At 38.9% G+C, this 14,557-nt stretch overlaps 1 protein-coding gene across 1 annotated transcript in view; it reads right to left on the bottom strand.

Annotated features, from left to right (window-relative positions):
• Nucleotides 1-11,009: 11,009 nt before the first annotated feature.
• The window catches only part of TBK1 (TANK binding kinase 1), a 38,978-nt gene continuing 35,430 nt past the window's right edge, over nt 11,010-14,557 (bottom strand). Inside the window, exon 21 of the mRNA XM_082666484.1 lies at nt 11,010-11,870. Within this exon, the coding sequence (XP_082522610.1) occupies nt 11,819-11,870 (52 nt within the window). The 3' untranslated portion in view covers nt 11,010-11,818. The remainder of the gene's footprint in view (nt 11,871-14,557) is intronic.

Raw genomic sequence — 14,557 nt, 5'->3', positions numbered from 1 at the left:
GGAATAAACAAAGAGTGAAGAAGAAATAGGATATGAGAAGTGGGTGATCCAACTCAAGAAAGAGGTAAAGGGAATTCCCAGGATAAAGGCTCAGCCGGGTCTTGAATAAACAACCTGCCCACACTGGCACAAGAGTGCTCTGGGGTAGGGGGTGCTTTGGGGATGTGGAGGTGACAGGCTGTCTAAACTGTCTCATTATATGTAAAATTGTGTTGAAAGGCTGTTGAAAAACATGGGAAGAATTAGAGATAGGTACCAACAAAAAACAGAAAGCAAAAACCCAACCCAAGTAAATTAAAAAACAAAACCAAACCAAACAGCAATTACTAATGAGATAGTGCAAATTAGCTAGGACTGAGGAAGTTAAACTCTCTCCCTCCCTATTATTCATCAGTCTGGGAAGATAAACAGATAATGTTAATGTTTCTCCCATACTGCAGCTGTAACAGGTCATAAAGACCCCCAAGAAATCCCCCAAGCCATGCCTATGAAAAGCTTTGCTGATTGAAATATCAGGAAGAATGAAACATCACACTCTTGGAGAATCTAAGTCACTTTGACCCAGAAAGGCAGCTTTGGTTTCTCATCTAGGTGCACAACTTCAGAGAAGGCTTTTCTGAACATGACATTCCACATTCACCTTAATTTTGTGGTTTCCCAGGAAACAGGAGCCTAGGTCCTCTCTGCAGTCCAGACCTGATGCTGATCCCTTTATACACAGTCTTGCTCTGCACTTACCAAAACACTGCTTTGTTCACATTTGTCCTGAAATCCACCCTTCCCTCCAGTTCTATACCACCTCTATCATTTCTTTGGTGAGACACTCATGATTGCTCTGGTGTGAGGTCTCCCTTGTTGTGGGATTTACAGGTTTGTCTCCAGGAGGCTAAGGCTGATCAATCTAGAACAACCTGGAGGTTTCTGAGATTTGCTAAGACCATTGCTGCTTCGACTGAGAATAACACGCACCCCTGAGACCCTGGCCGTCTTGTCTGCTGAAGGTCTCTCTTTCTCTGATGCATTGGTTTTTCACTGAATCTGCACTCTGATCAGTGTTAGGTTTGTCATTTGTCTCCCGAGATTTGAGGGTTCTAACCAGACCTTGTTATCTTCTGGTGAAACCTGGCTATTAATGCCCTCTTGTCTTCTGTCTGCTTGTCCAACGTCTTAAACATCGTGTGTCTCTGAGAATGTTCCTTAGCCTCATCTGTGTCTGAGAAATTTGCTTTGGGAGAGAGCTTCTCTTTACGCAGTCCACCTGCCAGGAGGCTACTGATTCTTGGGTCAGCAGTTGGGGCAGCTTCTTAAGGCTGAGGGCTGAGCCACGCAGAAGCAGTATCTTTACCTTTGACCAACAATCAGCCAGTTCCTCATGGGCTTATCTTTCAATAATATAACACAACCTCCTGATATAACTCCACTGAGGACAATTTGGAATTATGGGCCACTTTGAGGAAACTGGACATGAATCATTGTTCATTTGAGAGACTTTTTTTGTTAAATGAATTTATCTATCTATTTATGGCTGTGTTGGGTTTTCATTGCTGTGTGCGGGCTTTTCTCTGGTTGTGGTGAGCGGGGGCTACTCTTCGTTGTGGTGTGCAGGCCTCTCATTGCGATGGCCGCTCGTTGCAGAGCACGGGCTCTAGGCGCGTGGGCTCCAGTAGTTGTGGCTCGCGGGCTCTAGAGCACAGGCTCAGTAGTTGTGGCACACAGGCTTAGTTGCTCCGCGGCATGTTGGATCTTCCCGGGCCAGGACTTGAACCCGTGTCCCCTGCATTGGCAGGCAGATTCTTAACAACTGTGCCACCACGGAAGTCATGAGAGACGCTTTAGAACACAAGGGGGAGAGTGTTTCATCTGTCTAAAGGAGAGAAAACTTCACTGAATGTGGGAGACTCCCATTCTTTGCTTCCATTTCTCAGAGATGAACAAGTATTGACTTCTCTTTATTAGCGTGGCTTGATAATATTGTTAAGGGCCTGAGTTACTATTTAAACCATCTGTAAAAACTCTTCTTCTGTGTGTGTGCAAATATATTTTGTTCTGCATCTAAACTTTCTCCTCTCTCCTGGCAGAGGGAAGATAAGCAGCTTAATATTTGGGTCAAGCTTCTCCCTCTCGCATATAGTCAGAGAAGAGTTCGCTGTTAGAGTCCACCAAGCACAGACAGGCCTTAGCGATTCTGTGAAGTTGTCTAGTCCATTAGCCTGCCTGTTGCCCTATTGATAGAGAATACATTCTACTAGAAGGTTATACCCTACCCTCTATTCTCCCACCTCCAAGGGGGAGCGTCCTTATCAGGACTCCTCCTCTAACGAGCTATCCTTGAAAGAGCCCTGCAATATTGGGAACAAATGGGATGCTGTCTGGTGAGCAGCTGCCCCTTTTGTCTTCTTCTCCATGGGAGGGAGGTGGTTTTATGTGTATCCCAGTTGTGCTCACATCTGCCTTCTTATATGAAGCAAGACTTTCACTGGGTCATCAAGTCTCATTGAGCTAACTGCTAAAATCTGGGGTAAAAAGGGGGCAAGAGGGAGAACCCACCTTCAGTGTAAAAAAGTCCCCCCTGGTATTTCCTCTCCCCCAGACACCCACCTAAAAATAGTTAGGTCTTCTAGATCTGATTTTCTGACCATCCTGAGGGAGAGTTTGGTTGTCTCATGAGACATGATGAAAAGGAATTAAAGAGAAAAAAAACTTTTTTTCCAGCCACGCTGTGCAGCTTGTGCGATCTTAGTTCCCTGACCAGGGATTGAACCCACGCCCTTGTCAGCGAAAGTATGGAGTCCTTACCACTGGACCACCAGGGAATTCCCAAGAGAAAATATTTTAAAAAATTAATTAATAGAACAGGCTTTTGTCTCCAAAGAGGTGTCCGGGAAGCAATGTTCAATTGGAGATTTGTAATGATTTGGAAAATGGAATGAAGAGCTGGGCTGTGAAAGCGATTGCTTTGCCATCAAAATTAAATGACCAGGTTTCCTAATGGGAACACCAAAGTGCCCTGGAGAAAGTTACACATAAAACAAGGTCAATTTCGATGTGTAGGAGCCTAAAATTTAAGGCTCATCCCTACACACGGAGAGTCTAGATATTTAGTTTTAAAAAGAGCATGCATACATTTGGTATGTAAGTTCCTTAAACAGGATTTAACACAAGGTCTCAGATATAATGAAAATTAACAATGCCAGTCCGTTCCTGCAGATGAATAACACGGTGACCTGCTATTCAACTTCAAGAAAACTCCCACCTCTCTGCTCTTGTCAGCAACCATGTAGCTGATTTTGTCTATATCGCTCCATCTTAGGTTCATGATATTCATGGAACTGGAAGGAAACTTTAAGATCAAGTCTAATCCATACATTTTACAGATGAGAAAGCTCAAGTCAGGGAGATTTAAGTTACTTGCTTAGAGTCACGCAGCTCTTGGTAGCAAAAGCAAGGCCTGACGCCAAAGGCCTGTGCTCTTGCCACTGGACTACCATACACTAGAGCTCTGGATTTTTTCATACACAGCTGCGGTTCTTCAATTCAATTAGAAATGGTTCCAGACCACCGAATGTGGATTTTCTCATACACCTCTCCCCATTTTTTCCCTTCAAGACCACAGATTAGTGACATGCTTAAAATATGTATTGAATTCAGATTTGTTGACTTTCTATATTTCTTCCTAATTCATGCCTTGGTGTAACTTACTGCTTTCTAAGGTGGAGATGGGGAGATAAGAGAAGAAATGAAGGAGAGTGAGCTAAGCTGTGTTAAATTACATGGTGATAAAGCTATTTGGGAGCCTTCACTTCATTAGTGGTGTTAAAGTATCAATCACTGGTCTTGTCTTGAGACCACTGAAGTTTTCAAGTGGGATTCATTGGGATAGAAGTACTTAGGGAACCCTTGGCACATTTTTGGGGGAACTTTAGATAACTGTAGGATACTGATGAATGACAGAAAGTTTAATTCCGAAGAGGTGACCAGATGTTGAGCTATCTTTCGTAGGTGGCCGCAATCCATCAATCTACACAGAAGGTTGGAGCAAGGGTCTCCAGGGATTAGCAGATTTCTAAAAGTAAATTCGTTCTTTTAGCTCATTCAACTCAAATCCAATACAGCTGTCCTCATAAATCAATTCAGTAAGACAAATCGTTACTAACTGCCCACTATACACAACACTGTATTAAATATTGGAGAAAGAATGATAGTTCTTGCTCTTGAGGAGCTATAATTCTGTAAGTCATGTATTTTAATAATCTCATTAGAATGGGGTATTCTAATTCTCATTAGAATATCTCAACAAAAGACTTTACTTCATCAGACGGTAAGTAAAAAGATTGTAGGAAACAGGCTCCAAACTAGTAAGAATACCAGCAAGCATTGCTTTGGAAAAATAAATGACCAGACTTTCTAGGTACAGATTATCCACCAATGAAGGCTATCTGTAAAATACAGTAGACCCCCTTATCAGGGAGCAGAGGGGAGATATGTTCCAAGAGCCCCAGTGGATGCCTGAAACCACAGATAGCATGGAACGCTATGTTTTTTCCTATATGTACACACATATGATAAAGTTTAATTTATAAATTAGACATAGTAAGAGGTTAACAATAACTAATAATAAAATAGAACAATTATACTGTAATCAAAATTATGTGAATGGGGTCTCTCTCAAAATATCTTACTGTACCAATTCTTTTTTTTTTTTTTTTGCGATACACGGGCCTCTCACTGTTGTGGCCTCTCCCGTTGCAGAGTACAGGCTCCGGACACGCAGGCTCAGCGGCCAGGGTTCACGGGCCCAGCCGCTCCGCAGCATGTGGGATCTTCCCGGACCGGGGCACGAACCCGTGTCCCCTGCATTGGCAGGTGGACTCCCAACCACTGTGCCACCAGGGAAGCCCCAGTGGCTTATCTTGTTGCAGAGCACAGGCTCTAGGCGCGTGGGCTTCAGGAGTTGCAGCACGCGGGCTTAGTTGCTCCGCGGCATGTGGGATCTTCCTGGACCAGGGATCGAACCTGTCTCCCCTGCATTGGCAGGCGGATTCTTAACCACTGCACCACCAGGGAAGCCCCTTACTGTACAAATTTAATACCTTTTTTATCTTAACTAAGCACTTATACACTGTGGCTGTAACTTTCGCAGTTTGAGGTGTGACAGCAAAACTAGCATAAATTTCTTTTTTCTTCTTCACAATTTCAGGGATAGATTTGTTCTTACTGTAGATCTTAGCAACCTCAGCATATATTTTTTCTTATTGAGAACTTCCACTTTTCACTTAAAGGAAGCACTTTACAGCTTCTCTTTGGCATATTCGAATTGTTATCATCACTATTCTTGCACTTTGGGGCTGTTATTAAGTAAAATAAGAGTGACTTGAACACAAACACTGTGATACTGTGATAGTTGATCTGATAACGCAGATGGCTACTGAGTGACTAACAGGTGGGATACACCTGACAAAGGAACGATTCACATCCCAGGTGGAAGGAGCGGGACACTGCAAGATTTCATCATGCTACTCAGAATGGCGCACAATTTAAAACTTATGGATTGTTGGTTTCTGGAATGTTCCATTTAATATTTTTTGACTGAGGTTGACTGCGGGTAACTGAAACCAGAGAAAGCGAAACTGAGGATATGGTGGTGTGTGGGGGGGAAACTACTGAGTTCAGTGAGGGTTTATATATTCACATCCTCTGATGTTTACAAACCACAGCACTGTGGAGTGGTAAAAATAGCACTGGACAAATAATCAGATGATTCAGGATAAAGTTCTAGTTCTTCCCATGTAATAGTGTTGGAAGTTAAGATATTTAACCTTTTGGGGGCAGTTTCTCATCTTTAAAATGAACGGATCAGAGAAGATGATTTTTCTAAGTTCCCTTGAAGCTCTAACATCCCAAATTATGCTATTCCATATATGAGGGATCACACACACACACACACAACCCCTGAGGGAGTTTTAAACTATTAAGTTAGATAATACATATTTTGATAGTCAAAAAGAAATGAAAGAAAATATCAGTTTAAGGAAAAAGAGATGATTGAAATGTACTAGGCCCTACATTTTGTAGTTTTTAATCAGATACCTTCCTTGGTGAACACAGATCACAGTCATTTCTGTGTTAATTAAAGGAGGCTCTGGTGCTGAGTCATCTATCAAATCATCAGATTATGTTTGATTATCTATCAGACAAGGGATAAATGTTAAGCACTTATATAAGATGCAGAGCTACATGGGTATCAAAAAGCCATAACTATAATTTTAAGTCAGTTGCAAGATGAAACTTGTGAGGGAAGAGAAGGTGCTTACCTTGGTCCAAGGTGGCGTGTCCAGCCCTCCTCCCACGTGCAAAGTAGGAAGGTGAGAGCCCAGCTCTGCAGAAGGTGCATCAGGTACCTTCTTCCCTCAACCCCCTCTCCCCTGACCCTCTCACATTCCAGCCAGGCAGGAATGGACAGAAATGCAGAGCTTTACGCAGCAGCATATTTAAGGTGCTTTAAAATCTTACATTAATGCTTGACTAAGATATGCCGTAGAGACTGACCCAAAGAAATATGAGGTCCATTAACATTTTTAGTTTTCTAGGAAAAGGGGGGGAATGCACTTGATTATTCTTTTCTTGTTTATTCTAAGGTATTTTAATTCCACAAGCAAACTGAGATTCATTGAAAATAAGAGCTATTTTTTAATTTGCTTTTTAAAGCTAAACATTCTCCATCTCTCTCTAGAAAACTTCTTCGAACCCAAATGCCTAAAAAGCATAAATTGGATTATAAAATGTTCATGGCTTTTAATATCTCACCTTCAAATTGCTTTCTCTTAATTTTCTCTCAGATAACCATGTTAAATAACACGTTTTAAAGGCTTTAAGAGCTTTATTTCTTCCCCCCCTACTTGAGGGAGGCTCCATTTTAGTAACAAAAAAATGTATCTCAAATGAAGCATCAGCCTCAGATAACTTACCTCCACCTTGGCTCCAGAGCAACTTGGATTTCCGATTCTTCGAGCAGGTCAGTGACTTGGGGAACCAGTAAAAGAGCTGGGCTATTCTTCTGAACGTCTTGTTAAAGTCACTTCTTATGGCCATAGCTAGAACTGTAAGTGTTCCAGAACAACACTTCACAGAGAGCACGGATGGGGAAAACACAGTAATACCCACATATGACACTTTAGCTGTGAACTCTCTTTCAGCCAATATGTCTGGGGACCACCTGTTAGCCCTAAATCCCCTTCCCCTGTCATTCCTTTGGTGTCCTTAGCCCTCATAACTAGAAACTGTATTAATAGATGTTCTTTCTAAAGAAAGAGTTTTAAGCTTCACAAACTCTAACCTAAGGCAACACTTGATAATTTTTAAGTACAGACCCCACCCCTGCCCCACCTCCTCTATAGAAATACAATTACTTTCACAGAGGAGCAAAGTAACCAGTATCCACTAACTCAGCACCCAACAGAACTGTCAATGGCAATTCGTAGGACTTGCTGGTGATTAACACGCTGCCTCCTAAAGCCAGAGCCTTGATTCCATTTGTTTTGTACATCTTTTACTGGAAAAATGATATGTATTTTAAACCTTGTCAGGAATCTATCCCAGAAAAAAAGAATTTGACTGATTCTTACAAGTCAAGAAGTGTATAAAAGATTATTTCCAGGATACTTTTTGGTTTTTGACCCTTTGAACACTTCTCCAGACCCTTCTTTAACTTTAGTGTGTGATTTCAGCAGACACCAGCATTTGGCTGCCTGCTCTGCCAGTGGGACTGGGGTTCCCATCATCACCCCTGGAACTACATCTAACAACTGGTCTTTGTGCATTCTGTTTATGTCAAAAGAAATAAACTTACTCAGAGACTAGTCCTTATAAGAGCCTGACGTGATAGTTGGAGAGTGCTTTTTTATATGATACACTAAATTTCTGGGGCTGATTTATAGACACACATAAAAGGATATTATCATATTACCAGTTTCCATTTCCAGGTCAGATGTTTTTGATTTCTGTTCCATTTTCATGAGTTCTTAGAAATATGCCTAGGAGTCTGCTTATAAATGACAAGTGGGGAGAAAGTTCAACTAAAACAATAGTGTAAGACTTTCTGACACTTTCATCTTCCTAAAAATAGGATGTGGGTTGGTGGATCCTGCCCAAAACAATAGGGTTAAGACTTCTTTATGTTTTCCTTTCAACAGTGTCTGTCCCAGCACTTCTCAGTTTTGAAAGTTTGAGTAACTATAAATTTTCTGCAGCACTTCCTCAAAGACAAAGCACAATGCGAAAAATGCCCTTCTGAGTGGACTGAAGTCAGAGATAAAAGCTCTGGTTGTGGCTGTGATTCTGAAGGGACAATAAAGTTTAGACATTTCAGTCAAGATTGTCAAGATTGCTTATTCCTACTGATAGTCCCTTTCTTAATTCCAAACAACAAACCTCTTATTTTTAGCACAGAACACCACAAAAAGCAAACTTCATCGCTTAAAAAAATAACAGGAAAACAAACTAAAACACGTTCTGGATAACTTTTTTTTTTGGATAACTTATTGATGCAGGTATTATATTTTTAAGGAGATATTTTGAGGAAAAGATCTTTTTTTTTTTAAATAGAGACTTCTTTGTTTTGTTTATGTATTTGGTTGCACCAGGTATTAGTTGTGGCAGGTGGCCTCCTTAGTTGTGGCTCACCGGCTCCTTAGTTGTGGCTCCAGGGGTCCTTAGTTGCGGCTTCATGGGTCCTTAGTTGCGGCTTGCCGGCTCCTTAGTTGTGGCATGCATGTGGGATCTAGTTCCCTGACCAGGGATCGAACCCAGGCCCCCTGCATTGGGAGCGTAGAGTCTTATGCACTGCGCCACCAGGGAAGTCCCTGAGGAAAAGATCTTTACATCTAAGAAGAGACACTCTGCTTCGACACAGTGCAACGAGGTCTATAAGCCACTTACACAGTATTTGTTAATTTCCAAAAATAATCAAAATGGGACATTAGAAGATGTGATGGGATTATTTTCCACATTTCTTCCCTAACCTCTAATTCCTTTTTTATTTACTCAAAGATATCCCTTTTTTTCACATAATTTACATTCACTTATTTCATTTTTGATTATTCCTTCTGCTGTTAGACCTATAATCTCTTTTTTACATTAAGAGTTAAATCCTACCTCACACCTGTCAGAATGGCTATCATCAAAAAGAACACAAATAACAAATGTTGGTGAGGATGCAGAGAAAAGGGAACCCTTGTACACTGTTGGCGGGAGTGCAAATTGATGCAGCCACTTTGGAAAACTAAAAACAGAACTAAAAGTAGAAGTACCATATGACCCAGCAACCCACTCCTGGGTATATATCCGAAAAAAACGAAAACACTAATTTGAAAAGATACATGCACCCCAATGCTCAGAGCAGCATTATTTACAATTGCCAAGATACAGAAGCAACCTAAGTGTCAACTGACAGATGAATGGATAAAGAAGATATGGTATGTGTGTGTGTGTATATATATATATATATATATATATAATGGAATAGTACTCGGCCATAAAAAAAAAACACGAAATTTTACCATTTGCAACAATGTGGATGGACTTAGAGGGTATCATGCTAACTGAAAGAAGTCAGACAGAGAAAGACAAATACAGTATGATATCACTTTTATGTGGAATCTAAAAAATACAACAAATTAGTAAATACAGTAAAAAAGAAACAGACTCACAGATCGAACAAACTAGTGATTACCAGTGGGGAAAGGGAAGCAGGGAGGGGCAAGATAGGGGTGGGGGATTAAGAGGTATAAACTACTATGTATCAAATAAGCTACAAGGATATACTGTATAACACAAGGAATATACAATATTTTATAACAACTGTAAATGGAGTATAACCTTTAAAAATTGTGAATCACTATATCGTACACCTGTAACTTATATAATATTTTACATCAACTTTATATCAATTAAAAAAGAAGAGACAGTATCAAAAAAAAGAGTTAAATCCATTAACTCTTCTACTTGTTACATATAATATTTTTAATCCCTGTCTTTTGGAAATATATCCCAATATTGAAAAAAAAAGCTAGTAAACTAGAGATGCAACTTATTTTAAAGCTAATTTCACTTACATAGTAACTCTGAAAATTTGGTTAGCAGGCCAATGTCACCATGTATTTACTGACATAAGGTGTTTTGAATGAGGATGCATACTTCAGGGTAAAATATTGAAAGCAAGAGTGCTTGATTTACATGTTGCTGTAATGGGGAATAGAACAGTTAGTCTTAATTAATACTAGTGTGGAACAGAATTGTTCTTACCAGTATAACTTACACATATACAATCCCCACAGCAAGGGTCTGTTTACTGGTATTCTTTTCTAGAGGTGCTTAAATAAAAACGAAATCTGCAAATATATTAACTGATTACATAATTTAAGTAAAATTTTACCTAGTGTTCAGTGATATAAACATTTAAACTACACAATTAGACACTGATGTTAGATGGTCAAATAGAAAATTAAAATTAAAAGGGATTAAATACCCCCTTGCCCCATACCCTCTCAGACTAAACAGTTTTTGATAGGGGATAACTGTATTTATAAAAGTAACGTCATTGACCCATGCATTTATTTTTATAATGTATACATGTGACACTTAAAATTCCCTACTACAATGATGCATCAATTTGAGATTTCAAATGACATCCTAATCCGTTTTCAGTTTTGCAATGTTCATGACAGCCAAATTTATTTACTACTTAGGACATGATCTCTTTATGATATACAGGTTGTACATGATCATACTTCAGTCATCTAAGTCAGAAACCAAACTAAAACCAAATCCTTCTTGGGCAAAATAATTTCTCATTGAGCACAATCCTTTAGTCTAGAACTCTGTGTATATTTTTCAAAGCGAAGGCTCCTTTTGGATTTGTATAGCATACATTTATGAATTTACGAAAGAATTTCTACTAAACTTGGAATCAGTGGGTTTAGAAGAGTCACAAAATTGCCCCTTGTGTAATTTCTGAGGATAATTTACCATTACCACCCATTATTTTTCAAAAGATAACTTTTGTTTCTCAAACTTTTGTACACAGAAAAATACAAACTCTTTACATTACAACTGAGAAATTTATTGATACTTCTTCATAAAGTAGTAAGCAGAATTAAAGTAAAGAAGAAATATACAGCTTAAAACAGTTGAAATGATCCTAAAATTTTTATGACAATTATACATTTATGGCCAAAATAAAAATGAACAGTTTTTAATAAATCACTTTAAAAATTCTGCTCAATAATTTACCTGAAATTAAACAGATACAAGGATAACTAGGATAATGCCACTTTATCCTTCTCAAAAAAACTGTGATCCTAGTAAAACAGTGGTTCGGTTCTGCTCCCCACTCACAAAAGCTACCTCTCCATTCTATCACTTATAAACGTGTTAACAATCAGCCTTTACTGATTTGTAAGGATGCCAATTTTGGTTCCACTTAAAAATGTTTCCAGTAGGCAGTCAGAGATATATGACTTAGCTGGTCTTACTCAGAAGAGTCGAGGATCAGTAAGTATCTCAACGTATCGGTCATGGCTTTCTTCTCAGTGCTCACTGAGGTCAAATGTCCTCATATAATTATAAATGTTAAAAAGTAAAATTACATCTTAGCAGCCAAAAATTTATATATTTTTTATATATTTACAGTATTGTACATATTTACAAGACCACATCCAATAGTGAAATGTAAAAACAAGAGACCACCTACAGAGGCATTCATTTAATGCCCCAACACTATTTTCTTGTGCAAACTGAAACTTGCCTCAAACTTCTTATAAAGCTATAGACAGTCAACATTGCGAAGGCCACCATCCATGGTTAAAGAGCCAAACCTAAAACACAAAAGAAAAAAGGCGATCTCAAAAGATTCATTTATTTGGCCTCCAACATTTTAAAGAAGAATATCAAATACTTTTCAGAGGGATAAACTATTATTTTTAAAGAGTTAACCAACTATAATTTGCTCTATTTCTTACTGAAACACAGTGCCACTATCATAAATATGTGAAAAAATACAACTCAGTGGCTTGGGAAGACTTCTTAAGAGAAAATGGGGGAGTAATGTAATCTAGAAAGTGTTAGAAAGAGCTGGATAATTTCTTTTGGTGGGGTGGGATTTATAAGCAAAGATGTGGAGTTGGGAGTCAGGGACAGTAAGGAATGGAATCTTGCTAAAACAGAATGTTACTTGGAGGAACAGTATAAAATAAAGTTGGGTGATTAGGCTGGGGCCAGACTATTATATTCTTTTAATTCAAGTATGAATTTAGACTTGACTTTTTAGGTAATAGGAATTTAGAAATTTTTGAGCCAAGGGAGTGGTATGATTAGATCAGTATTTGGGCATATTACTTTGGCTGTAAAACCCATGACAGATGGGAAGAAGTGGTTAGGGAAATAGGTAGTAGATTATTATCATGGCTCACAAGGTAGGGGGAAAGGAGATCTAAATGAGGTTGATGAGGGGGAACACAGAAACGTTTGAAGGAAGATTACCAAACTTGATGAAAGGGAGTAAATAAGAGTGAGTGTCTAAAATAATTTATGGGGACTTCCCTGGTGGCACAGTGGTTAAGAATCTGCCTGCCAACGCACGGGTTTGATCCCGGTCTGGGAAGATCCCACATGCTGCAGAGCAACTAAGCCCATGCGTCACAACTACTGAGTCTGTGCTCTAAAGTCTGCGAGCCACAACTACAGAGCCCGCATGCCTAGAGCCTGTGCTCTGCAACAAGAGAAGCCACGGCAATGAGAAGCCTGCGCACCGCAATGAAGAGTAGCCCCCATTCGCTGCAACTAGAGACAGCCCATGCAGCAATGAAGACCCAACGCAGCCAAAAATAAATAAATAAATTCATTAAAAAAATAAATAATAAAATAATTTATGTTCATGGTAGGAGGAGAAAGGGGAAGAAGATGAGTAAATTACAGGGGAGACTGAGTTGGGAAGGATGATGTTAAGTGATTTTAGATACAAAAAAATCTGAAGTGATAGATATCCATATGGAGACAGAGCACAAGACCTGGCTAGTTCTGGCACAAATCCTTAAGTGGTCATTTAACATTTAAGTTATGATTCTGCCATGTCTGATTACCCATGTATTGTCAAGCCTGCAAATAAAACATGACTTATTGGACATGCTTTGGGAAGTGGGGATTTTATTCCACAAAACATGTGATTCAATATAAAATTTTGTTAAAACATATTTTAATAGTCTTTTCTGCTTGCTAATCTTTAGCCTTTCAGAATAAATTTAGGATTTAGCTAAAGTTGTGAAGAAACTATAAACTGCATAAATTTATAAAAAGTTATAAAGAGTTAGATAATTACTATGTAGATGCTATAAACCAATAGGAAACCAATAGAAAACCAATAGGAAAAATACTTTAAAACCTAATAGGCAATTCACAGAAAAAAAATTGAATAAACCTATAAAAAGATGTTTGACATCACTATTAACCAAAGATATGCAAATTAAAACAAGATTAAAACAAGATGTTGGTTTCTACTAAACAAATTGGCAAACATCTAAAAAACTGGTAACATTCAGTGTTGACAATGGGACTGTAACAAGCCTTTTAGAGAACAAACTAACAACGTCTATCAAAATTCAAATGTGCAGGGTCTTCCGTGGTGGCAGAGTGGTTAAGAATCCGCCTGCCAATGCAGGGAACACAGGTTTGAGCCCTGGTCTGGGAAGATCCCACGTGCTGCGGAGCAACTAAGTCCATGCACCACAACTACTGAGTCTGCATGCCACAACTACTGAAGCCCATGTGCCTAGAGCCTGTGCTCCAAAAGAGAAGCCATCACAATGAGAAGCCTGTGCACCGCAATGAAGAGTAGCCCCCACCCACTGAAACTAGAGAAAGCCCGCGAGCAGCAACAAAGATCCAATGCAGCCATAAATAAATAAATAAATTTATATATATATAAAAAAATTTCAAATGTGCATACCCTTTGACCCAACAACTCCACATCTAGAAACATCAAGAAGTCAACCTTTCAAATATTCTTACACGAGCACATGAAGGTATATATACAAGTATGTTCACTGAAGCATGTTTTGTAACTGTGAAAAATTAGAAACAACTTAAATGCCCAACAAATAGGGATGCACAAATTGATATGGCAGATCCATAAACTAGGATATCAGGCAGCTGCTGAAAATGAGAAAAATAGAGCTATATGTATGGATATGAAAAAGTACCCTTGATATACAGCCTTAAGTGAAAAAAGTGAGACTAAACTAGTATGAACAGAATGATCACATTCTTATAAAACACACATGCACAACAAACTATTAATACTGATCACTTCTGTGGGAGTGGGGAGGTATGAGAAAGAGGAGGTGGGGTCTTTTATTTCAATTTTTACAATTATATATTGTTTAAACATTTTTTTACCAATTCATTAAATTCATTTAAAAAAATCGATAATACTATAGAAGCACCTGATAACTTTCTGCATGTCGCTCAAATATCATGTGATTTCCTGACATTTAATCTTTCCAAGCCT

The sequence above is a fragment of the Grampus griseus genome (assembly GCF_964374135.1).
Source record: "Grampus griseus genome assembly, chromosome: 11".
NCBI classification, from domain to species: Eukaryota; Metazoa; Chordata; class Mammalia; order Artiodactyla; family Delphinidae; genus Grampus; species Grampus griseus.
The sequence above is the reverse complement of the archived record's forward strand: the minus strand, read 5'-3'. Positions and strand labels throughout refer to the sequence as shown.